General features: G+C 49.4%; 2 protein-coding genes across 2 annotated transcripts in view; one reads left to right on the top strand and one right to left on the bottom strand.

The window, feature by feature from the left end:
- Window positions 1-26,988, top strand: part of LOC144150845 (uncharacterized) — a 173,214-nt gene that overhangs the window by 4,992 nt on the left and 141,234 nt on the right. The gene's annotated exons all lie outside the window — the stretch shown is intronic.
- Window positions 7,233-9,752, bottom strand: LOC144150831 (uncharacterized). The gene is made up of 5 exons (XM_077682190.1): window positions 8,782-9,752; window positions 8,446-8,707; window positions 8,269-8,372; window positions 7,917-8,115; window positions 7,233-7,844 (listed from the first exon to the last, which is right to left on the bottom strand). Exons 1-5 carry the CDS (start codon window positions 9,750-9,752, stop codon window positions 7,233-7,235), a joined length of 2,148 nt encoding a protein of 715 aa, XP_077538316.1.

The following is a 26,988-nucleotide window of genomic DNA, read 5'->3' as shown; positions in this document are numbered from 1 at the left end:
GCCCCCAGCGTCAGGGTGGAGGGAAGATGAAGACAAGGAGACGACATCGAGAGACGCGGCCCGGGCGCGGGAGAGCTCGGCCCGCCGTCTTCGAGCTCCGCGCGAGTCCTGTTTTTTAGTCGCCCGCCGGGCTGTAAATAAATGTACAGTTTTGTATCGGAGGCTGAGTCTGTCGGTTGAGGATACCCGGGGTCAGATCCTCAGCGCTACTGCGGCTTGGAGGAGAAGCCCCGGGGAAAAGAACATCACGAAGATAACTCAAGGTATGCGACTGTGGAAGAAGAAAACGTACGGAAAGGCGGGAAGGTCACCAAGGTGTAGAGCCCGGTTTTCTACCGCGTACTGGGAGTCTGGGATGCAGGGGACAAAACAGAGGGCAGGCCAAGAAAATGTAGGTGCGGGAACTCGCGGGCACTCTACAGTGCCGTTTTAGGCACTATACAGTGGTTCGGGTGAACTCGTATCGTTGAGGACTTAAATACACCGTGGACGCCGGGAACGACGGTGGGGAATTCCCGCGGCCATAGTTCTGAATGTTGCAGAATTGCCTGGTGGTAGAAATGAGCCAGAACGGCAGCAGCAGCCAAGGGGCAGGTGTGGCCGTTCGACCCTTGGAGCATGATGAGAGAGCGGCCATGCTTAGATGGTAAAACTCGTGATTTAGGGTCGCCAGGCCCCTGCAGGTGTATATGGCTCTAAGCAGCGTGCGTTCGTCATTCCAAAAGTCAATGTATGGTGACTACACATCGGGCACCGAAACCACGTGGGGGCGTATTTTTCTTTAAGCGAGAGGTTCATAGCAACGCCAAGGGGCATGATGCTGGTCTTCTTATGTTACCACGGAGGGGATACAGAGCTATCCTTACGTTACTGTTCCGTGACAACGCGTGGCGCAGTCTAATTTGTAAAGTTAATACGCTAATTGAGCGATTCTCCATGGGCGCTAGCCGTCCGCTACTGCCATGGTTATCAGTCGTGCCAATCGATCTCCTGCGGAAAGACGCCACCGCTGCTAGCCTAAAACGACAGTGGCGGCAGCAAGAAGCGAGGGTCCACCTGAAGCTGGAATCGAGTGCCGCTGCAACTGGAGTGTCGAAAAGAAATGGGACTGCCATTAGGCACCCCCACAATTATACTACCGTAGATAATAAGGAAATGTGATTTCAGGAAGAACCTCGCCGGCGCATTGTGGGTGTATTTTTTGATATTCAGGCCTGCGTAGGTCTCAAGTAATCTTGAGAAGCTTAAGTATTCTCCGGGTTGGTCGTCACGGGAGGCGGCTCGGAACAGACTTTTTATTGGGGGGAGGGGGGTCTCTGTGGTTTACTGCGTCGTTAATGGCGTCTTTTCTACAGGGGTACTATTGCTTCGCCCACTAAAAAGTGCAACACAAACTGATCCCGCAGTACAGCATCCAACCAAGAATCGGCAAACCTGTGTGCACACACCGTTTGGGTCAACGCCCAAGTGAATGGTTTAAAAAGGCAAACAAAGGATCACTTGTTCGCTCGTGGGAAACTAGCATTTATGCTTCCATGGAGCAGGCCGGAAACAATGAATGGGCATACTATGCTGAATGTGTGTGTTGTCGTCCGGCTGGAGGCAGGGAAAACCAGCCGATGGACGTTGATTTTGTTGATATGTGTAAGCGCATGGAGCCCCAGGAAAGCTGGAAAATATTCAAAATGTGTGACAGAAAGTGCGTACGTGCATCCTGCGTGATAATTTCCATCCATTTCCGGTGACACACCTTGCTTTCTTCTTCAAAATGTGTGCGGCTGCCTCAGGAACCATCTTCTTTTTTTCTTTTTTGCACAAACGATAATTCGAGATTGTGCGGGATATTGTCATACTGCCACTATATTGCACCAGAAATGGGCTGATTTCATGCTCCTACCCCTATTTTTAAATCATGTGAAATAAGAATGAAGTAGTTTTGAAAATCGTGCATGCACACTCACATGTACCGCGAATGCAGCTGCCCCCACGAATCCCGGCACGCTGCTCGAGTCTGCACCCACGACACGTATATCTGCTTGTCACTGCCTGGCATAATCTCGCCGGCCTTGAGATCCCACAGTACGAGAAAATCGGGTCACTGCTGCGGGCGAATTTCGTCCGGAGGCACGGTGTCCTGGCCTTGCCACAAAGCAAACATTCCTCCGGTGATGGGTTAAATGTCCTCCTCTGTTGTTGCCAGGATCGTGGCTGGCTCCTTAAGCTTTTTAACCTTCTGCCGGTCAGTTCAACGGGTCACGTTGAGCTTCCAGAACCTGTGTCAAGATTCACATATCTGTTCACAACCCAGATGTAGGAACAGCAGTTTGTGACTGGCCGGACCCAATGAGCGGTAGCGTTGCCACCAAAAGTGCACGATAACGAAGGCACCAAAGAATCGCAAGCCGTTCTTACGATGCATCTTACGAGCGAACACCTTTCAAAATTTGAATCCAGCTGTACTATACCTCAGGAGTTTTGCCCAGTATTTTGTATAACTTTGTTTGAAATATAGATAGACTCCGCTGGTAGCAAGAAACGCACTGCGCTCATGCTCCACACCTAATAGCGCGGTACAAAGACCTGAGCAGTCAAAGGTACGACAGAGTGCGCCATGGTACCGCCATGAGCTGGCTTTCCAGACCGAGACGTCCCCCGAGGGGCAGGGACTGTGAAGCGGAACCGCCTGAGGACGCTCCCTTGACCTTCGAACAAAGGCCGGCATCCAAAGTGAGCGACTGACCGCTTTAGCATGCATCAACACACACTGAGCCTCAGGCCAGATCTGACCGTAACAGACTATTTTAATGGGCTACATTTACACGTAAACGTCGCTGTTTTTATCTCAAAAACTCTGATGGCCTAACTTAAGCAGAGCCCATTATTGCAGGCTTAAGCGCTGATGCTCTAGCATCAAGCTCCTTCGCAACGCTTCAAAATCAGAGACTCTTTTTCAGGCAGTCAGACGCGTTCGGTGACCCCATTGCCGTTCATCAAGCATGCAATTAGCTCCGCAACGTATCCGGACGGGTACGCGACTCTGTAACACTTCGGATAAACGCTTTCACTCTTTCCTTCGCGCCTGGAAGCACCGTGAAAGCTATATAGTTATCGCAAGCACGGAGCGGCACTGCGTGATTTGCTCGTAGCAGCAGATACGCCTTCCGTTTCTGCTTTGCTTTTGTGGAGATTTTGTAAAAGTGGCTAACGTATGCGTTTATTGCTGCAACTGAAGTAAGGCCGGCTAATAGCCGCTACATCGCTGTAATGCCCTGATTCCAGCGCTCAAAGAACGCCAAAACCGGCAAAAAGAGAAAAATATTTTGAGCAAGTCTCAAGGTTATCTGACGGGAATAAAGCAGCCAATTTTGGCTTAGGTAGTTTGTGACCCTTTATTCTAAACACTCTATGTGTTTGTTGCGGGCGTCCTGAAAGCTTTTAAGATTACGAAAAGGCTGAAAAAAGCTTTGAAGGCCCATACAATGAACCCCAACCGTCGCAGCGGGGCCCCTTCTGAGCGCTTCAGCAGGCGCACACCGTTAATCGCTCCCTTGCCACGTAACATACATCCGGAACACCCACGGCTGCGGTCGGTTTATCAATACACCGCATATATCCTGTGTGGGAGGGCCGTAGTACCAGGCGAGGTATGTTTCCGGCGGTGCAAGCGTTTATTGTCGAGACGCTTAGTCGCTCAGAACTGCATCGGCGATTAGCTGTGGCGTTCAGCGCAGTGCGTTTTTTTATGTACTATTGCAAGCACATGGAACGCAGGTGCGCGCCACTTGCATGGACTGCGGTCGGCAGTCAAGCTGCTCATAACGCAGTGCGGGAGAGCTTTTCATTCACTCCTCTCTTAACTACTCCTGATTTTGCACCTCGTTTGGGTGTAGCCCGAAAGAACCCATTCCCGTTTGACCCCGTCCCGTTTGAACCCATTCCCGAAACGCCCTTCCCGCTTGACCCGTCCCGTGTGCGCCCGTTCCCGACACGACCTTCCCGTTTGGGCGCTTCCTGTTTCAGCCCGTTCCCAAAACGCCCTTCCCGTTTGAACCCACTCCCAAAGCGCCCTTCTCTTTTGAACCCGCATCGTTCCAACCCATTTGAATGTCTGAAAATCTGCGGTACCGTCTTCGAAATTGTCCCCCAAAATGTGCTTACAAGCAAAGGGTCATGCACTAAAAACTTCTATGCAGCAATTTATCCGGAATCGACCGATATTTCAGGCCGATAAAAGTTTCCGAATGCCTTAGGGTGATACTGCCCTCTTGACACAATATTTGTAGCTGTGAAAGTGTACTAGAAAGATACCCAATATCTTGGGCAATGCACGCATTGGATTTTTATGCAGTTGGTGTCCGTACGCGTGGCTGAAATTTATTTAACAGCTGTTCTTATGCTCATTTTTGGAGCGTAGCTTTGTCTTCGGGTTCGAGAGATCTATAGATCAAAAATGTCCATAGGAGGGACTTAAAAAAACAAAAATAACGATATAATGTGTTAATTCAGCCAATTACACATTTTGCGAGAACGCAGGGGGCTTTCTGTCATGCGTTTTTGTTGAATAAAAGCCTGCGCGGCTTCTTTGTGCAGGCACCGCTGAAGTGTTCGAGGGGTGCTAGGAGCAACCGCGGAAGCGCTTTCCGCTTTTCATCGTTTTTCTTTTTTTTTTTTTGGGGGGGGGGGGGGAGCCGGGTAGCTCGTCTAGCGCATAAAAATAATCCCAGCCAGGGAAGGGTGGTTAATGTCATTTTGGGGGGAGCCGCACCTTTGTTGTTTCACGTCTATACGGCGCCAAGGGTACCTTGTGACGCCCGGCGGAAGGTCGCTCTAGTTGCCGGGGGTAATTACCGCATTACACCATGCAAAGAGCGGGTGCGTCCTAGTCGGTGGGGTCATCCTCGATGCGCCGTCATTCGTGGGGCTAGAGATGAATAGAGAAAGGCCCGCCGCGGCGCTTCTAAATGTCGCACCGGCCATGGTACGCAGTGAGGTTCGAATTCGTAACAGGTCTACAGTGTCACTACTACAACGGATGTATGTGACGAGGGACTGACAGCTCCTTTTGTAATGGACACGCCTGGTTGACAAAGCCGGGAATGTCTTCGGCGCTGAGCATATTTTCGCCGCGCGTCGCAGGAACAATACTTATAGAGGCCGCCCGAGGGTCGATGGCCAGCGCTCGGAGTTGGTATGGGTCGGTTGGTTTTTATTGGTTATTTACTCGTCCTTTGCCGATTACCTTGAAGCTTGAGTTAAAGTTAGCTCTAGAGTGTGGATAAAATAATTGTTTGTGTCTAAACATCTGGTTGCCGTGGTCGTGTGTGTTAGTAGTCCCTCCTTACACTCTTTCGGGACACGGCCATGATGGAGTCGTTTTAATGTAATAAAACGTAAGTGTCTGGGATTTTTGGGGTGGATCTAAAGAAGCTAGAGACGAGGGTCAGTCGACCGAACAAGAGGAAAGGAGGGCAGACGCCGGGAGACCCTCGCGACCTAAATATGTTTAATTTGTATTTCGCTGTTTTCGAGTATGATTGTGCAGATTTGTTAATTGGTATGACTTGAATTGTAACCAAATTTCGTCGTCTGTAGATTCAAAAAGTGAAGCCCAGGTTTGAAAAGCAGTCAAGGACTCTGGCTGTACTGAGCATGTTATCGCAGCGGCTGTGAACAAACGGAAATAAAGGAAGAGCAACATGAAATTGTTTTTATACCGTTTCATAAACTTGGTACGTTATTCCTCGGAACGGGCTAAATTGGAAAATACGAAAGGGGGAGGTTCTTTCGCGCCGGGTTGAAATGGGAGGGAGCAAACGGGAAGGTTGAAATGGGAATTGGTTCAAACGGGAACAGGCGAAGTGGGAAAGGGCGAAAAGAGAAGGGCGTTTTGCGCCGGGTTGAAACGGGAAGGAAGGAAGGAAGAAAGACTTTGTTGAATGCCTGCAACAGACACAGTGTGTACACTGCGCCCGGACGTAGCCACTCGTCGATCCCGACGTCATCCCTACTCGGGCAACCCCTTTGCTACTCGCTACGGGGCCGCTGCCCCGTAAGGGAGAGCGTCGCCCCGCAGCTTTCGCTCCGGTGCTGCTTTTCGAGGGCCGCTAGGACCTGCTGGACGGCTGATAGTTGAGTGTCCTTGTCACAACTGCGCACTGCTTTTTGGATCCACGGCGGTAGGTCTGTCCTGGTTGCCGCCTCGTTAGGTCGCACTTCACAGTCCCACAGTAAGTGGGCGGTCGAGGCCCTAGCATTGTTACACAACACGCACGTGTCGTCCGTATTGAGTTCTGGCTGTATGTGCTTCATAACGACCGGGGTCATCAGTGAATTCGTCTGCAGCTGTCTGTACGTGGACGCTTCCTCCCTGGTTAGCTCGGGGTGAGGCGGTGCCAGCACCCTCCTACTACTTCTATAATATTTGGTGATACCCTGAAAGGTATTGTACCTGTCCTTCGTCTCGGTCCACCACTCTTCGTCTCGGTCCGCCCCGCGGCCAGCTAATCCTCGCGCGACTGCGTTCTCAGTCTCGTTGTGGTTGGTGGCGAGTTCCGATACCTCGTTCCCCGCGTGGGCGGGAAACCACTTGATTGTCACCTTTCGTCCATCGATTTTCACCCGCTCGAGCACTCGCACAGCTTCACAGCACAGCCAACCCTTGGAGAAATTGCGCACTGCACTCGTTGAGTCGCTAAGCACCGTCGTCGTCTCTGGGTCCGCGATGGCCAGGGCGATGGCCAGCTCTTCCGCTCGCTGCGCGTCTCTCGTGACGATGCTCACGGCATTCACCGTGACTCCCGTCTTCCCATCTATCACTACCGCCGCGAAGCACCGGTGGTCGCCGTACTCAGCGGCGTCGACAAATCTGGTACCCGGAACGTTCAGGTGATGTTCCAACACAGCCTTCGCTCTGGCCGCTCTCCTGTCCGCGTTGTGGGTCGGATCCATGTTCTTGGGTAACGGGTACACTCGGACGGCGTTTCGGACTGCCGCCGGGACTTCGCGCTCTTCCTGCTTGCTGAGGCTCTGAGGGTCGGCCACCGTCTCCATACCGAGCCGGGCGAGAATGGTCCTCCCCGTTCGCGAACCCTTGGGCCGCTCTATCTGGCCGACCCGCAGGGCTTCCATGATCTCATCCAGTGTATTATGTATTCCCAGCTGGAAGAGCTTCTCCGTGCACGCGCTGTCGAGCTCACCTATGGCTGCCTTGTACGCCTTCCTCATGGCCGCGTTCAGGCGGTTGCGCTCCTGAAGCAACCAGTTGTGAAGGACGCCGCGTAGGCGACGTGGCTTATCGCGAAGGACTGGATAAGTCTGAGCAGGCGGTCCTCCCTCATCCCGGATCTTCTGTTCGCCACTCGCTTGATCAGCGGCGTTGCGGCCGCTACCTTGCCTACCAGTCGGGTGACCGTGTCGTTGTTCCGGCGGTTGCGCTCGATCAGGAACCCCAGCACCTTGATCTTGGCTTCCTTCGGGATCACCTGCCCGTTGCTCGTGAACAGGCTGATGTCGCTCTCCTGCTTGGGTCTGGATTTTGGCGGGATTATCAGTAACTCCGACTTGTTCGGGGAACAGATCAGGCCCGTGCACTTCAACTGGTCTTCTATGGCGTCCACCGCCTGTTGCAGGGAAGACTCAACGTGCCCGTCGCATCCGCCCGGCACCCACAGCGTGATGTCGTCCGCGTATATGGTGTGACAGACCTCGGGTATGGCTTCCAAGCGCCTCGCGACTCCGATCATAACAAGGTTGAATTTGAATAGCAGCGTTGATATCACCGAGCCGTGGGGCGTGCCCACGCTTCCTATCTTCCGCTCATCCAGAGAGTGGTCTCCCGCTTGAATCTTGGCCGTGCGTCCAGAGAGGAAGTCGCGCACGTAGTTTTACGTGCACTCCCCCATCCTCAGGGAGCCGACTTGGGACAGGACGGCCGAGTGCTTCACTTTGTCGAAAGCACTCTGCAGGCACAGTCCCACTATCGCCTGGTTGTCCTTCGTCGCGTTGTCTATGACCTCTTCCTTGATCTGCAACATAGCGTCTTGGGTGCTCAGCTTGCTCCTGAAGCCGATCATCGAGTGGGGGTACAGATCGTTCTTCTCTAGGTACACCTGCCACCTGTTCATGAGGACGTGTTCCAGCACCTTCCCCACGCAGGACGTCAGAGAGATCGGGCGCAGATTCTCGATACCCGGGGGCTTGCCCGGCTTGGGTATCAAGATCATCTTCCCCGTCTTCCAGCACTTGGGTAGCTTGCCCTCCTTCCAGCACCTGTTGAACAGGGCCGTCAGGCTGGCAAGCGACGGCTCGTTCAGATGCTTGAGTACCTTGTTCGTCACGCGATCAGGGCCCGCTGCCGACCGGCAGTTCAGCTCCTGGACCGCGGTGCGAACCTCGCAGAGTTCCTCCCAGCGGCATGAATTTCCCAGCGGCGTGAACCTCCCGAACCTCCCAGCGGCGCGAACTTCCCAGAGTTCGCTCCAGCTCCTCGTTGGCCGGAACCCCGTAGTCGGGGTGGCTCTCCTCCAGGATGTCGGGTAGGTACTTGTCGCCGATTCGTTCGAACGTCTCTTCCTGGCCACGCTCTCTGATCGACTTGTTCAGGATCTTACTGAGGTTGTCGCGCTGGTGGGACTTAGTCTTGGTCTCGTCCAGCAGGTGGCGTAGTAACGACCACGTCCTCCCCACGTGGAGTTGACCGTCCGCCACACTGCAAACCTCCGCCCATTGCTGGCGGCAGAGTGCGGTGCAGTGTTTTTGAATGGCCCGATTGAGATCTGCGACCTTCTGCCGTAGCTTCCTGTTGTGTCGCTGCGCTTCCATTTCTTGTGGATGGAACGCTTCGCCTCGAGCATGTGAGCCAATCTGCTGTCTATCGCTTCGATCTCGGATTCCGTCTCTATCTCCTTGGTGGCTGCTCCCGCGCATTCCACGATCTTGGTCGTCCAAGTCTCTACGTCTTGGATATCCTCCTTGTTCCCCGGCAACAGAGCGCGATACAATTCCCAGTCCGTGATCTTGTGGAGTCGTTTCTCGAACGGCTTTTCCTTCACGGGGACCCGAATTTCTAAGATGTAGTGGTCGCTGCCCAAGTTAAGACCCGTGTTGGTCCACGTCGGGAGCTTGACGAACGTTAAATCCGTAGTGGTATCTCGATCGTTCTTGGAGCCGGTGCGCGTGTGGTGCGAGGGGTCCGTGATCAAGGTCAGATTCTCTTTCTGGGTGGCTTCCAGGAGGTCCTTTCCCTTGGCCAGATTCTCGGCGTACCCCCACCTCTTGTGGTGAGCGTGGAAATCGCCGCACACCACTATTCCCGCGTTATTACCTGCCGTCTTGCCGATCTTGCGCATGAGCGTCTTCAAACGCTGCCTGGGGTAGCTCGGCCTGCTGTAGATGTTGGCCACGTAAACGCTTTGCTTTCTTTTCTTGCCTATCACTAGTTCCGTGATGGTGTGCTCAGCCATAGACTTCTTTACGCCTTTTATCTCGTCGTGACATAGTCCCTTCCTGACGAAGGGGCAGATCCTCCTGCCCGTGCCGTTGGGTGCTTTGCTTGGGGGGCTGGCGTGCGCTTTGTAACCTGGCAATCGAGCGTTCTCGCTCAGCGTTTCCTGTAGGACGATGACGTCCTGCTTCCTATTTGACTTGTCGGCGAGGACTTGGAGTACGGCCTTTTTGCTGTCGTAACCTCGACAGTTCCATTGCCAGATGAGAAGGGACTTGTCGTTTACTGCGGCTGCTGCGGTCCCGTCCATTGTGGTACGATCCGACTAAACTCTTCTCTCAACTGTTGTATGGCAGCGGCTAGTTGTTGCTGCATGCTCTTTTCTTGTTATATGGCGGGCATGACGGTCTGCTGTATAGATGACTCCACGGTCTGTTGAATGATGGTTGTCATGTCCCTGCAGATCTCGCCCTTGAAACTGTTGAACGCGTCTTCTAGTTTATCTACCCTGTCGGCGAGCTTACGCTCCTTCAGATTCTCGATGGCCCTCCTCTTGGGCGATGGTTCGGAGATTTCCGCCCGCTGCGGCTGCGCCGGCTGGGCCTCGTTTGCGCTATTGTCCTCTCCCATCGGCCCCAGTCAGAAAGCACAGCCTCACGGCTCTGCTTTCTGACTGTAGTTCCTCAAGCGTTGTTTGCAGCTGTTCTGCAGCCTCACTCAGCAAGACTATGTCGTCCGCAAACCACAAATTGCTCAAGTATTCCCCGTTTATCCTTCATGGCCAGGATTTCGGGACACGGCGTCGAGTTTCGAAAAACTGACACCACGTGGCGTCGCGACCTGAAGACACAATTCCTTCTCTCTTGTTCTCTCCCCCGCGGTGCGAGAAGCAGGGCCTTCACACAGGGTCTAGCCTCTCGCGACGGTTTCCCAAACAGGCCAGCTTTTCGCCTTTGAAATTCGCCGAACCAGGAAGGAAAAAAAAAACAAGAGGGGAGCCCTCACAAAACGACCCCGCATGGGCTGCGGTTCCCCCGTGTGTAGGGTGCCTCGATGCGCCCCCGCTCTGCGGGCGCGCATCGAGGCACCCTACCCGTGTGGACGGGGAGGGCTCGCCCCGCTCGGACGCCTGCTTTTTTCGTGGCGCTCGTGCCGCATTTCTCACTCGAAGGAAAGAGCCGGGTAAAATTTTCTTTCGACTTGTGAAACAATGTGCGTTAGTACGTATCGAGCAGGCTCGGGTCAACTGCAGCGTCGCTAATGAGTTAACTTTTGCCAGTGTCGTCTTGTCGTCTGCTACGGACGCATCGTCTGCTCACCGCGCCGCTCGACCAGCCCGGTGTCCTGGCTATTTCACGGAATGAAACGTGTTGTTGGGGGATGTCGGTTCCGAAAGCCTTTCAGGTCCCATGGGTCACCTTTTCGACATTAAGGGGTCATCTGTTCAATTTGTCACAGGGCATTTTTATTTCCTTCCGCTTGCATGATACTTGTTCGCACTTGGCACATCCCGAACTTTTTTTTTTTTTGCTGTTGAACAACTTGCACAAATTGCGTTGGTACATTGATTCGTACATTAGAATTAATCAGGTGTCTGATATGTGGGCGTCTTTTGAAGACGCATGCAATTAAACGAAACGAGCTTTTCTTTTTCTGCTCGCTTTTAATTTCTACGCGCGAACATTTACACCCGAATTCAGGAAAATTATTTTTCCTATGCTAATATCTGCATTGACAAATAATTTGCAGCACAAAAACATTTTGCGTTATTGTTGCAAAGCACAAGCGGTAGAGCAAGATCATAATCTATTATTTCGGGGGTTCATAAAAAACCAAAAATCAAATGCCTCAACCCTTACCTACTTTGCGTTAAGGTTGAGGTGCAAGTATACTAACATTATGAGTAACGGAAAACAAAGAAATTAGCAATTAACGCGACAGTGCCAAAACAAGCAGATGAGCATATGCAAGTATTCGGCAAGTAAAAGAAAAACACGTTATGAATGTTTTCTATTGCGTGGGACGCGTCCGCTCAACGGGCTTTCCGGTGCCTCCAAAGCTAAAAAAATTGGCCGCGTATCTGCTCTTTTCGTTGCAAATGTCGTCAAAAGACGATAGTCTTTATCGGCTTTTGCCAAGTAATTGCCTCCCTTCGTTTTCCCGCTCACCTCTCATGTTGTTCCTGTTGCGTCGCAACCCGCCGCGGTGGCTCAGTGGCTAAGGCGTTGCGCTGCTGAGCACGAGGTCGCGGGTTCGATTCCCGGCCGCGGCGGCCGCTTTTCTGATGGAGGCGAAAAGCAAAAACGCCCGTGTGTTCGAGATTTCGGCGCACGATAAAGATCCCCAGGTGGTCAAAATTAATCCGGAGCCCTCCACTACGGCGCGCCTCATCGCCTCCGTTGCGTTGGCGCGTTAAACCCTACAATCAATCAATCAATCAATCCTGTTGCGTCGCGCTCCTCCCAAAGTAAAGACGCCAAATGTTTGCTTAAACCATTTTAAATTTCCCGCGTTCCACTGCTCCAAACCGGGTGTCTCGATGCCAACGCTGCCGTACGGCGAAGACGCGTGTGAATCGAGGCGCCCTACTTCAACGTTTATAGAACCGCGTTTTCCTAGTCCACGTGCGTTCCAAGCAGAACGTGGAACCTATCTAGTGGAACCTTTCGTAACTCTTGCCACTTGACTTCTTCAAATGCCGCCAGAAGCTATATGGCGCGGGCGACAGCAGGCGACGGCGGAGTGATATTTTTTGCTTCAGTTGATGAAGTATTTAATCTCGACAAAATCAAACATGTACGATTTTTTATAAAGGAACGCTGTCAATATCACTTCTGTATTAATTTGTTGTCTTATATATGCGTAATGTCTTGTTGTTATTCAACAATATTGACATGTATGAACATTACACCGGACTTCGACGGGCACATTTAGCTGTGACTATATAAGACTATTGCGCAGGCATTGTTTTAGTTTGGCCGGGTGGCTGAATCGAGTTACAGACAGACAGGCGGACAGACAGACATACAGAAAGACCAAAATTTCTGGGTTAAAGTAGCCCAAGAAAGACTATTGTCTTTAAAAGGCGCACGCCGGCCCGACGAGAACGCTTCTGAAAAGAGCACGTGCTGGATCGACTTGCACGCGCTAGCCCCTGAGGCAGCTTTGCTCAAGAAGAGAAAGGTGCTACTGATTGCGGGTAGGTTCTTCTTTTCTTTTAGACGTACACTAAAATATTTTAATACTCCCCGCCCCAACCACCGGCTAGTGTGCGACATGATCAGTGAACAATATTCTTGGACTAGCGCTCTTACGTGAAACGCCCTGTCCGTCATTCTACCTGAAATGGGGTATGCTACCGTACTGTAAGTAGTATTTTTATTTACAGTACGTTCCCCGGGTATGTGCCGAGTCATAGTCACGAGGAGAAGATAAGAAATTGGCTGCGTATCTGGATGCTTCGCTGCAAATGTATACCATAGCCTTCGGCCGCCCCCGCCTCGTAACATCCTCCCCTCTCCCCCTCACGCTGTTCTTCTCCCCCTGCCTCCCCCATAATTGATGCAATTGAAGTTTGATGAATTAGATTCAATTTTCCCTCGTTTTCTTGGTTCGCGCGCCACCTGTTGGGACCTTTTCTTTCAATTGTTCTTGGAACAGTGCCTCAGAAACCTCACCCGCCTGGGTTCCTGGCTTCTCTACCTACGCTTCCAAGAGCTGCTGAGGTATTCGTGAACAAGTGCCACTCCCTAACCAAAGCTGATCTGCACCACCTCATTTGGTTTTGCCCCAAATTAACTCGCTATAGAAATTTCTCTGCCCCCACCAACGATCCCGCGATAGCCATAGACCCTCACTCCGTGGGCACTCCCATCCTTCACAAGACTGCTGTATTCGCAGTCACAAGCGGTCTAGCACGAGCTGTATAGAACGGCCGGTCTGCTCCCCTTCCTTACCCATTCCTTTGATCCTATTCCCCCAACAGGCCTAGGGCCAGCCTTGCCCCGAAAACAGATTTCTCTCTCTCACTCTTGAGGAGACATCTTTCTTTTATTATATTTACTTTTATCTGGCCTGTTTTTGACACCGTCTTTTACCGCATTTTTATTAAAACCAATCGCACGTCTATTTTTGAATAAAAGAACGCTGCTGCGGCCAGTTATGCACTAATGTTTTGCCTCAATTATGCCTAATGCTTTTTTAAAGACGATAGTCTTTCTTGGGCTACTTAAACGCGATTGATTGATTGATATATCTTTATTTGGCGAGCATGAAGCGCAGATGTTAGGGCGCCCGCCCGGTGGACGGCACCGATTCAGCCACCGGTTCAAAAGTTATAAATATTATTAAACAAGACGCTTATATACGCAAAACCGTTCCAAACTTCTAAAACTGCCAAGATTTGTCATACATGTCCCAATAATATGGCGCGAAGGAAACCCCAGGTACATTTGAGGCAAAATGTAAGCACATAACCGGGATTACGCGCGTTCTTTTAAATAAGCATAGACATGGCCTTGGTTTTCACGATAGCAATTTAAAAAAGAGGCGTTAAAACAATGGTTTGACCAAAAAATACGAAAAGAAGCTGGCGCCCGAGCCTCGAGCTCGAGCGCAACCCTAAACCGAACAGTAGCAAAGGTTCCAACAGATGGCGTGCGAGCTCTGCAGCGCGGGAAAAGTGTATTTAATTTAGCTTTTAATTTAATTTAATTTAGCTTTTAATTTAATTTAGCTTGGATTTAATTTAGGAGTGAGAGAGGGGGGAGGAGAATGTATGAGACGGCAGGGGCTGCAGAAGACTATCGCCTTTCGACGACATTTGCAGCGAAGCGAGCAGATACGCGGCCAAGTTTTTCTTCTGAACAATATTGACACGTAGAAATATATGCACTCCGCCAGGTTCAGTAGCTTGGGACGGTTTTGCCTATATATACTCCTTGTTCCAGCATTGTTTCATGTTTGGCCCAGCGGCTGAATCGAGTGACAGACGGACAGATAGACAGACAGAAAAGAAAAAAGGACGATTGAGAGTGCACGTTCGGCAACTGGACACTAATGCTTTCTCAATCACTGTATCATAAAAAAGTGCTTAGGTGTCCTCGGAATTTACACCTAGGAAAGAGAGCTGCAATTATTGTGTGTGGCACCGAAGGGTGCACAGAAAAGGCACAGTTCAGAAGCTTGGTGCGCAAGCTTAGCAATAGACGTCTTTTTTTGGAAGTGCCTACGTTTGAGCAAGTTTTATTTGTTACAAGTCTTAATGAAAACCGTTTCTTCAGCTCATTTACACAAAGTTTCATGAACGACAGCATAAAGCTTTAAGAGCTGCATAATTTGTCCCTTTCGACGTCAGTGTAACATTATATGTGCCGTAACATCGTTAAATGTCTCTTTTTGCGCAGATGCAAGGCGCCACACAAGGCGGCAAGAAGCTGCTCTTTTTGTGACTTTCTGAACCCTCGCCCGCGCCCCTAGAAAAAAATAAGATGCATAATAATTGGTATTGCCTAAAAGAGTTATTAAATAAAGCTCTAAAAAGTCTCAAATTCTGACCGAAAACTTTCAAAGCATAAACACAAACGATGCAATCAGTGCGTAGACAGTCATCCATAACCTAATACCTACGCAGATAATAAGTTGCCGAAAGTTTCACACAAATATGCACACAAATCCGTTCGCAGAAAAGTTGGCGTACGAAAATGTCGGTGCACCGGAATGCTTGCACCGTAACATCCCGCATTGAAATGTTCCAGTACATCGAAATGTCCTAGACCCGTCTAAAATGGGCCGTTCATAGGCGTCTAAATAGTAGTAACTTGGAATCCCAAACATCAATGCTCAACATTGGGGTTAATTTCAGGTGCAGCACTACCATTGCGTTCGTATAATTCACGACACTAACTGTAACAGTGTGCCGTAAATGTATAATTGCTTCCATTTCGGTTAAGCGCCATTGACTTTTTCACGTATATGCATGCTTCTTACGGCGTCGTTTATACTTTTTATAACCGTTTTTAACGCATATCAGTTTTTAACTGGTGCTGTTCTGATGGAAGCGCCTTGGAAGCAGTGGAGCGCGGCCACAATTTTAATATTTACAATTAACAAAATATCAAACACATTCTCTAGAGCGCACAGAAGAATGAGAAAATTCGCAAAGCTTAAAGGCAACAAATATTGAACAAAAAGCTGCGGGAAAAAAACTGCGAAACTACGGCAATATACCGGGAATTTTTCAAAAGGATGAAAAACAATTAATTAAACTTGAACACACCTCTAATTAATATATTCCCTCTGGTAAAAAGCGTTTAAATAGCATTGGGATGAATGGTACATAAATTGAATAAAATAACAATTTAAACGAAAAAAACCAACGAACATTGGTGAATCTATAAACCGGCATTCGAGAAAACGATTTTTGATAAAACGGACGCCGCTTCGATATAATAGCGTTAAAAAAGCGGCGCTCGTTCAGCTCTTGGCAACCCCCCTTGCGCCATAATTTCAGTCTCAGAAACTTGAAGATAGTGCTTTATTTTTATTTATTTACTATTTATTTCATACTTCCAGCCTGAGTGCCAGGCCTTAGGCATGTGTGGGAATAGATATATACAGTAACAAGGACGGCATGATTACCTGTATACATAAGAAAAACACAATGCAGCAAAAGAAGAGAAAACGCTAAACAGATTACAAATACATTCATACTAATCCGTATGTAAAAAAAGACAAAATGGCATACCTGCGCGCAAACATATACGTTTTACACCATTTAACGCATCACTGTAGGAAACCGTGCGGATAACTTATTTTCACATTTGACACCGTACTAACATAGCGTTATTTGCCACCTCAGAAAAAAGAAAGAAAACGAAGAAGCAAAAACTGTACACTTCCAGGCACTATAACAGTAGCGCGTGTGGACACGTCGTAGGTCCTTCAGGCACAGTTCTTGTGCTGGAAAGTCTTCCCCCCCCCCTCACCCCCTCCCCCCCCCCCCGCGCGAAAAAACCAGGGGAGCACGCTTTGTTTGCTCTGCGCAATCTAAAAATGAGGAGGGGGGACAGTCAAGTCAGCCAAACCTTTTCAGTGGCAGCAATTATCTCCCCCACTTCCTTGGGATAAACCAGGGGAGCAGGCCTTGTTCGTCCTCGTGCACACTACCGACTGCCTCTTTGTTACTCTCAGCGACAACAGATGGGAACCCTCCCTGGTTCCGCTGAGGAGAGGCGAGTGTTCGGGTGGAGACGGTCCTCCTCTGCACTCCTTCCAGGAAAAAGGAGGGGGACGGGGGCGCCACGTAGCGTCAGTTTTTCGAAGTTTGTGGCGATACGCCTCACCCCGGGCATGAAAAGTGTTGCAGGGAACTACACAAACAACGTTGCAAAAAATCTACAATAACAGGTTTGTAGCCCACAACCTGAAGTACTCAAACCGGGGAGTTGTTTTTTCTGTCTGTTTTCTGAGCGCCACAATTTTGTGTTAACTAGTGCGGAACGACCTGAAATCCGGCCTGTTCTCATAGGCCGCAGCAGAAAAATTTTAGACGGCCCGGGAACCTCGTGAGTTAGTCGTACAAGCCCAATATTTTGCCACGGCATGCCGCTAGAGCCGTGCTACGGATATCCCGGAGTCGATTTTTCTAGCTGTCTTCGTTATTAAACGGCGGCCGTTTCTTTTTTCTGCCCCATTCAGTTACGCCCCGGACGGGCGAAGCGCCGGGAGAGGGGCGCAGTCAGGTTTCCGCGGCGCGTGCCCCTCAATCCTGGGGATGATTCCTATGTTTTCCCAGTCAAGCTTTCCAAACACCCCCTCCAGACATGCTGCGAATAGTTTTGGCGAGGCTGTATCTCCCTGCCTTACTCCCTTTCGGATTGGGAATTTATTGCTTTGCTTGTGAAGTGTTATCATGCCCGCACATCCCTAATATATGTCGTCTAGGGTCTTCTATTGCCTTTAGCAAAGCTGCGGTGTGTACAGAGTCAAACTCTTCCTCATAATCTAAAAATGTCATGTAAACGGGTTTAGTGTATTTGCGGATTTTTCTATTACTTCATTGAGAACATATGGTTGAGTACCTTTTCCTAAACCCAGCCTGCTATCTGGGTTGTTGAGAATTCAGGCTATATGCGGTTAGCTACAACCTCGGTAAACAGATTGTAAACAACTGAGAATAGGCTGATGGGTAATTGTTAAGGTCCTTGGTATCGCCCTGCAGCAATACGCCTTAAAGGGACTATGACGACAAAACACAAATTTGGTAAATTCAGAACAGTTTGTACCGATAACAATAAAACTAGCGTTAGCTCTAACGTCAAACAAATGATCTAGATATTGTCACGAGGAAGAGACGAAGAAGTGGACAATTACACATGCCGCCATGTTTGCCCATCTTCGAAGAAGATGAAGCACATAGTGTGACAGACGTGCTCGCGCCAAGGTGGCTGACGCCCATTAAATCATCGCCTCCTCAATCATGGTTCGTCTCATATTTATTCCGCCACGTAACAATATCATTTAGATATAGATCATTCGAAAACATGATCTAGAAAATAGAAAAAGCGTTTTGCCACTCCATAGTTCATTTCTCGCCGGATTCTCGCGACGTCAGAGCACCCTGTTTCTACTGCTGCTGACCGACAACCAAAGCCGACGCCAAAAAACATGACTGTGTGATCGTAGCTGGGCCTCTAGTTATGTTTATTCACATTAGGAGTACGCAAACATGTATTTAACACGCTGATCCCTCTGTTTTAGTATTCTCCCTACTACGTCACTGCTGACTCTGTACCGCGAAATTTGAAAGTTCTCACTATATTTTTTTTGCCGCTTAAAACACGTCTTTCTGGGTCGGAATGGAGTTTACTGAGTTGCCAAAGCTAGTTCTGTTGTATTTTGTCTTGACAGCCCCTTTAATCGTAAAATAGACGCATTAAGTGGGCAACGAGAAAAATCATGAGCTTTCCTCACCCCATGCATTAATAAAGACCGTAGCAACGGAGTCGTCCAAGCTGTGGTAGTAACTAAGTGAAAGTAAAAGTCGTACGAGCAAAATACCACGATTGTTGAGAAAGTGCGCTCAGGCGGAGGTAAAATATAGGCGAGGACAAGGGAGGTATGGGTGGTATGATTGAGCGCCGCATTTTCGAGGGTTATACACTGCCTCGTTTTGAAAGTCGTGGAATAACAATAATCAATCAATCAATCAATCAATCAATCAATCAATCAATCAATCAATCAATCAATCAATCAATCAATCAATCAATCAATCAATCATGTTTATTTGCGTGCCCAGGAACAGCCAGAGGCCTGAGTGCTGGCGCACGGGTAGTTACATGAAAACAAAATACAAGAAACATATAGCAAGAAACAAACAAGCGACAAGACACACACAAATTGAAATAGTGAAAATGACAGAAATAAAGCACAGGCGGAGCCTGGGTACAGGTGGCACGCAAGGCTAAACAATAATAATAATAATAATAACAATAATAATAATAATAATAATAATAATAATAATCTTTATTTGCGGGAAACTTGGCCCTGGGTGGCACGCAAGGCTAAACAGAAAGGCTGAGGTCCGTCCGCTAGTGCGTCAGCTAGACTAACACCCAGGGTGGGTGATGCCGAAGAAAATGTCAAACACACACACACACGCACACACGCACGCACACGCGCACGCACGCACACGCGCACGCACACGCGCACGCACACGCACACACACACACCCACACACAACACAACACAACACAACACCACACAACACAACACAACACAACAATGGCAGGAGGGGATAACCGGGCTGTGGTGTCCATTGGGCAGCAGTAATGGGACAAGCTGGCGGCGCGAGATGGCACGCGCAAGGAGTGTGGACTTAGACCTGTCGGGAGGAAACGGAATCCAAAGGGTCAGGGGTGCAGACAGAATACTCTCAATGCCGGGTATGAGCACCGAGTGTCGGTGACGGATGGTACGGGCGCGTAGCAGCTCTGGCTGCCTAGTCCGCTTGCTCAGCCGGACCGAGGATGAGAGGCAGCTGGTGTCACCGAGGGAGCCATCAACCACCGTGCAGAGTAGGCGGACTCAAGATAGGTCACGTCGTTGTTGCAGGGTGTGCCATTTGAGGGTTTTCAGGGGATCCTAATAGCCACGCAGGGGCTTGCAGGGTGACCGAGGGTGCGAGCAAAGAGGGTACGCGTTGCGCGGCGCTGAATACCCTCAAGTTTGTCGATGAGGTGGCTTTGGTGTGGGGACCACACGGAGGCGCAATACTCGAGCCGCGGCAGCGCAAGGGCTGTGTACAGGGTCCAAAAACCTCAGGGCCGCTATATTTACCTCTGCTGGTCGACCTCTTAAGGGAGCCATGATGACAAAGTACAAGTTTGTTTTATTCGAAATATTTCGTGTTTTATAGCCCCCCAACGCTTATCCGGATGCAAACGATGCTTTATTCACTGATAAATTAATCAATTTAAGTTAAAATTTTGTTTTTCCCGCTAAATCATGTGTTTTCGTGGTCTGCCATGACATCACAGGAACAGACCACTCTGCAGCCGATTGGGAAGCCTTGTTTACCGTTAGTGAACCTAGATGGCGCCACCATACCGTGGCAAGCCGCTTTCTGCTTTTGGTTTGTTTTTGACCGTATTTAAACCTCGCTTGTTTTTGTTCTGGGAGCAAATAATCGTTCCGGGAAACACATTGCTCGTTCGACAAATATGGTCACGTAAGATACCGTTGCTTGCGTCAATCGGCCAGTGTCGTCTGGGGTCATCAAAAAGCCCGCAGTGCTGTACAGCTAAACCAACCATAGTGCGCGCAGTACCAACAGCAGTGCGCATCGGTAATTCTATGTTTACATGTGCTTTCGTAACTTCCACTGTTTGTCCCACCATTCTTATTGCTTTAAAAAGAATGTGCCCTAAATTTAAGCACATATAGCTCGTTCTGCAAGCTTATCAGCTCAGCCTAATTTGCGTTTGCTTTTGCCGGCCTCCGCCAATCGCACAGCAGGCTGGTATGACATCATAGGTTCCGTTGCGGGAAATGAGCGAGTGGGTGGCATGGCCATTCCCTTTTTTCCTAATTATATAGCTTATTTGAGCGAAGTTTACGTTAAAAGTGGTGTCAGTATAATTCTAAGGAGGAAATCTTTGAATTAACAAAATCTACGTTTTGTCTTTTAGGCTCCTTTAACATGCCCACCTTCTGAGCAATCGTCCGCGCATTTTCGAGACGAAAGCCCCGTACACCCGCTTACGAAAAATGGCAGCGGCGTTGTTGTGAGCTGAAGATAAAAACCGCTGAAGACAAAGAATACTTGCACGAAAAAAAAATTAAAGCAGTGTGAAAGCGTCGGAAGTGCAGAGCAGTGATCAATCCGCCAGAGGGGCTGTGGTACCGTTATCTGCTCATTCCTACCGCCCCACACACTCTTCTCCCCCCCGTCCCACTCCTCTCTTGATGAATTGAACAGAGGTTTTGTCCAATGCAATTCAAATTTCCCGCCTTCGCAGGGCTAGCGCGCTCTCTGCCTGGTACAGCACGAGAGGGAGTTTTTTTCTTTTCGTGCTGGATATCATCTCGCACGTGCCAGAACCTCACTGCACCGTTTAAAACGCGTCATTTTTGTAGCGTGAGCTACACTGGCCGAGGTTTAGCAGTTCCGCGTGGCTCCTGGACAGCCGTGCTGCGCATCCGCGAGGAGCAGTGACGTCTCAGGGCACACAGCTGACGCGGCGGGGCCGCCGCCGCCGCGATTGGATTGGATTGAATTGGATTAAATTAAATTGTGTAGGATTGGATTCGAAATCGTTTTAGCAGCAGTAAGCATGATAATCAGCCATTTCTGAGATTAACAGCGCGAAAGAACGGGACAACAGAGGAGATAGACTAACAGAGCGCTGACTAACAACTGCAGTTTTATTATCGCTGGACAGCAATAAATAGGAAAAAGGAGGGTGACACGTCACGCTGGGCTTAAATTTTTTTTACAAACAAAAACAAAATGCCACACAATCTAAACACAGTAATGGGCACAGCTAAAGCAAACCAGCACAAACAGTCCACCACATATCGGAGGCTCCTCCGCACATGGACTCTGCTAGCTATCTAAATAACTGATTTTTTTCTCCGTAAGGGCGATGGAGGGTGTGCTGACACAATCTTGCTATCGCTTCTGAATTTCCCATGCTTCTCGTATCTCTCGCCTCATTCTGTCAGGATAGCGAGCAAGCATGTGGCACTGCTGAAATGCAGGCAGGCATGCAGGCAAGCATGCGTACTTTGCCATGCGCACTGGCCCGCCTACGATCCGTGTTGCAGATAATCAGCTAATCCTAGACAACCAAGAAAGCTAAGAGTAACCAGTTTAAACTTAGCTCACGCCACGTATATCCTGGCATAACCTATCTAAGCCACTGCTATTTTTTCTTTGGTGGCTGCTTTTTTCGTTTACTATCGTAAAAACCAAATGGACGCAGGGACCGCCGGTTTTATAGACAGCTTTTTGCCTCAAATGTACCTGCAGTTTTCCTTGCGCTAAATGACGGGAAATATATGACAAGCGCCAGCGGTTCAGGAGTTTCGAACGGTTATGGCTATATAAACCGTTTGTTTTTCGAAGCCTTTGCTTGGGTCCGTTACGTCACTACGCCGCCTGATGCGGCGGTGGCTGGACAGCGTGACAGCGATCGAGCCACGACGACAGGGCGGGAACCTAAGGGGCTCTGCACTTAAAACGGCGACGCAGAAAGAAACCCAAGATGTACGCTCCCATTACACTCACGCAAAACAAACGTCCCCGTTCGGTTTTGCGCGAGTGTACCGTAATTACCCGATTCTAACGCGCCCCCGATTCTAACGCGCACCCAATTTTCCCAGCAAAAAAAAAGATGAAAAAACTTGCACCTCCGATTGTAACCCGCACAGAACTTCGTGAGCAAGAAAAACGAATGCGAGAGAAACGGGCGATTTATTTCTCGAAGTAATTTCACTCATCTCACTCCTCGTCGCTCTCCGCTGACCACAACATCTCGTCCTTGGCGGCGTCAAGCGCGTTCGCGATGCCACACTTCATGACGGACGTTCAACCATGGTCGATGGGATCGTGGCGCACGCCTCGCACGCCCATCCTGCGAGCTTCTCCAGAGGCGCATGCTTCAGCCGACCGCTCGTTTTGAATGCGTGGGAGCCGCTGCTGCCACTGCTGTTATCGAGCGCGCAAGTGGAACGATTTGACGTTTTGTGTGAACGCCGATAGAAAAGCCTAGGCGCCTATGGTTCCTGCGTCCGAAAAGTCGTTGCTACAAGCTTTGGCGCCATCTAGAGATGGCGATGGCGATGGTCGGGACGAAATTCCCGTTGTTTCGGGAGTTTCGGTTTCGTATCCGATCCTATTTTTCTAGAAAAAAAGTGCGCGTTAGAATCGGGTAATTACGGTAATCATAAATCGTTTCTGCTTAGGCCGGCTCGCTGTGACGCTTCAGAGAATAGTTATCGGCCCCTACACTCTGTGAAGACAGACAAGCAGCGAAGCTGTGGTGTGTTTTAACTGAATCAACGCATATATACACGAAACAAGACACGTATGTTTGTAATTTAAGATTGAACATACCTCTAGGGCAATTAGCTGAATGAAGGTTGGAAGGACTGGAGTTTTATTCTGTGAGATAAACAAGGGCCACGCCGTTTTCCTTCAGCAGAAGCCCATGTACGGACAGCAGACGAGACGGGAATCCAACTATACTGACAACTTCACCCCAAACTACAAAATCATGAAACGTAGACGAAACTTGCTGCTATGTTAGAATGCTGATAGTGATATACAGTCTAGTCCACTTATAACAATATCCAAGAGCCAAGGAAATCCCATCGTTATAACCGATAATTTTTATAAGCGGAGTAAAGATGGTTGTGGTTCGTTTCCCCGAAGTCCGGTGTCGATGAGGAACCCAATCGCCCGGGCTCCGGTTGATTTGGCAGGAGGCTGGCAGGGCGATGGTGTTGAAGTTCTTGGAGACCGCGGTCGAATTGAAGAACTCGAGGCGTTGGGGTTGATTAAGTGAAACGAAGAATTTATATACAGCTATTTACTGCAGGAAAACTGGGTACATTAGTAATAGAAAGAAAAACTTCAAACTTCCGCTAGACGCTAGCTCCGAGTGCGCACAAATCACTCGAGCTCCTCAATTTCGTCTAACTCTCCTATCCTCGGAGCGTACACAAACCGCTCGAGAAACGACGGCCTAGACTCTGTCTCGCCGCAAGATCCGTCTAGTTGCCCGGTACGGCGCTGTACCTTAAACTTCCGACGCGATCCTAACCTCTAGCCCAGGGGGCTCACAAATCCCAACCTAGCTTTAACGGTCGAGACTCCTTGTCCCGCCGGGAACTGCCCAGCTCGGCGCTCAGACAAGAACGATTTATAACGGCCAAGTTCGGCCTTATAACACCTCGAGATCACCCTCTCTCGGGAACGCCCCTGTAGCGTTCATACACGCGTAAGGGAGTGCCCAAATTCACGTAGACAGCTGTCACTCAGCACGCCACGGAATAATCAATGAGGTGCCGCCATCTTTGGGTCAACGGCACGCTCGCAGACGAGCAGGTGCGTGCGACCCCGCGGGGTGAGGGCGAAAGGCCAGGGCGCGTTAACAATGGTGTCTTGCGGGGCGCGCGCTTCGACGCCCGTAATCCCACCACCTCCGCGCGTCACGCAGACGGTTCCCGGAATCCGGCGGCACCGTCTGCTTTCTCAATGGGGGATTATCCCTGTGGTATGCAGTGGGCCAGACAATCCGCCTCCCGTGCGCGCCGTGACGAATTGGCGGCGGCTGCAGCGTAGAGTCTACAGTGCTGGGCCACCAAACAGAGTGGCGGGTTCTCACGCGCAGCCCGGGCGCCTGGCCGCTAATCTCATAAGGGGACCTTACAAGCGGGTTGCGAAATAAAATGACAGAACAGAGCTCAAAATATCTTATTCGCATTCCAGCAAGCTCGTACTACTATTATTTGCGGAAAAGAAGCCACAGTCGGACACCTTTGTTTGCCGCGTGTGAAGCTAGCGAAAATCTTTCCCAAGAGCATCTACAGGTGCTTTACCTAGCTGAGGTAAATGTCCTTGGCTGAAACAAAGTCCCCGAGGGACTGTTTCACGCATTGGGCTTTCTACGAAGACACTACCTGAGTAGGCTGCGCAACCACGTCGTTAGACATCACTGTTGCACTTTTGGTGCACGATATAACCGGATTCAATCGTTATATCTGATATTGTGGCACTGGAGCATTGTAATAAGCGGTTTACTGTACCACAGAAAGAATACAAACGTTGACGGTGCAATAGCTGTTCATCGTTATATCCGATATATTGTTATAAACAGTATCGTAGAAGAGGACTCGACTGTAGTTTGTTTTTTAATAGTTCCAACAGAACAACAGCTGAAGCCGTTTTCTGTAACTATACTTCCACCGAAGATGGCCATGCATTGACAGCGGGCGTGAATTCTGTAACGTTTACAACCTGACTGTGGACTAATTACGGTAAGTAAATGGAACTCAGCGCAAAAATAGAGTCCAAATCGAGTCCTAGCATCCAATTTCAGTACGATTTTTTTCTCGAGAATTCCTAGATTAGATTTAAAGTTACGGAGCAATCGCGAGAAACTGGAGGCGAAATTGTTTTTGCGTTGAGGCGACGCATAAACGGACGGACACCGAACACCACCCGAGGGCGTATATGCAGCCGCGCATTAAAAAAGAAATATTAATCAAGGCAATTCCGCTCTGCGGAGGAGTCGAGCTGTATAGCATCTAATTGCGGGGCGGTTGCTACAAATTTTTTTAGTCGTACTAATTTGCGACCCAGCACGGCGCTGTAAGCAATTCTTGCACTTGCCGCACTCTCTGCGCGCCTCTGTCGCTTGGCGACGCCTACAGGCATGCGCAGAGCCATGTGGAGAAGCGGAAAGTTTGCACACGTCGCGGCCGCGGCGGCCCGGCAGGGCGCGCCTGCTGAGCGGAAGTTCCCCTCGGACACAGCTCTCCTAAATGACATGTCTTGTTGAACCAGGTCGCGGAATAAATGGTCTCGGAACATATGGTCCCGGAAATAATGGTCCCCGAACAAATGGTCCCGGAACTAATGGTCCCGGAACAAATGGTCCCACCACTACTGCTCCTATGCATGAGCGCCTGTATGAGGGAAGAAAGGGGGTCAATGTATTTATGTTTATATGTTTGTATCGGTGCACAAGGTACTTTGTACCTGCTGATGTATAATATAGTTGCTAAGGCTGAATTTACTTGAGTGAAATGCGGTATACAAATTTTTTGTCGCACATGTACGTCCTCGCGTGCTTCCTTTGCTCGCCTTTTTTTTTTTTTTTTTGTTATTCCGAATACGAGGCAAACCAGTTACAGACATTTAAATCAAAATCAGCGTGTACTGGGCAACCCTCGGCCGGTGTTTGAAGCGAATACAATAACGGGCTGCCATAATTTTCTTATTTAGTGGCTCTAAGTGCACTTGCTTCGGTAACATATTTCTTTGCTTGAGATGGCCCTCATTGCCCTCTTTAGAAGAAACTGGCCATGGTGCTGACTGTCGCGACAGCCTGGCTTGACCAGTGGCTCAACCGATGCTGCGATCAAGCGTCCGCATGTCTCGAGACTGCCTGTAACCAACCTCGCTTACTTGCGGCGTCCCGCGACAGGTGCGACTTCCTGTAACATGGCCGGACTCACAAACTCTCTTGAACGGGAAGGGAGCGTGGGGTCTGGCCGTGCGTGGAAATAGTTGCGGTGAGAGAAAACTTCCGAGGGGGAGAGAGGGGGCAGAGAACTAGCTACGCACGCACCCGTAAAGTGCTTGCTCACAAGAAACTAATGGCGCTTCTTTCTGAGGCATGCCTCTACGTATTCTGTTAGTCATGGATGAAGCCACATGTTTCCCACTTGGCTTCTTTTTTTTCCCTGTGTTTGCAAGTAGCACATTCATTGGTTATATAGGGACAAGGCAGATAATTGAAATAAGGACATTTTCATAAACCAAAATGTCAAAACAGAAAAAATGAATACATTAAAAAATCCAATAACGAAAGAGAGAGAAGTACTAAATATAAAAAACGCGAAGACAAAAATAAAAAAGGCCGGAGAAAAACGGCGGAAATACGAATAAAAAATTCCCCAAACGGGCCAATCGTGTAATGCCCTGCACCAGCACAAAAATGCATGGTGGCAGAAATACCGCGTTTAATCGTTATAATAGCGTAAATTGAGATAACTGGTTTAGCTGAATCTGAAAAACAAAGAAAACAAAAATTAAAGAACTAAAGAAATTATAAACTGCAGTCCAGCAAGAAAAAATTCCCCGCATTTCCCCGAGGGGAAGAATGTGAAAGTGCGAATGCACGAGTTGAATTTGCGCGGTTCGGTAATGTTCGCGAAAGAGAGATCACACACACACACACAACTACAAAGAAAGAAAGATGCATTTATTCACAGACACCTATTTGTGTTGTCGTTGTACTTGATTGCTAGAGCGG

The sequence above is a fragment of the Haemaphysalis longicornis genome, unplaced genomic scaffold, assembly GCF_048455015.1.
Source record: "Haemaphysalis longicornis isolate Haplotype H1 unplaced genomic scaffold, Haemaphysalis longicornis Haplotype H1 scaffold_80, whole genome shotgun sequence".
NCBI lineage: Eukaryota > Metazoa > Arthropoda > Arachnida > Ixodida > Ixodidae > Haemaphysalis > Haemaphysalis longicornis.
This window is presented reverse-complemented; position numbering and strand designations above follow the sequence as displayed.

Excerpts from the sequence above, each read along its gene's own strand:
- LOC144150831 (XM_077682190.1), bottom strand. The coding sequence starts at position 9,752 with ATGGACGGGACCGCAGCAGCCGCAGTAAACGACAAGTCCCTTCTCATC. Across the intron at positions 8,373-8,445 it reads GAAGTTCGCGCCGCTGGGAG|GAGCTGAACTGCCGGTCGGC; the intron begins GTTCGGGAGGTT and ends ACCGCGGTCCAG. Across the intron at positions 7,845-7,916 it reads ACTCGGCCGTCCTGTCCCAA|ATTCAAGCGGGAGACCACTC; the intron begins GTCGGCTCCCTG and ends CGCACGGCCAAG.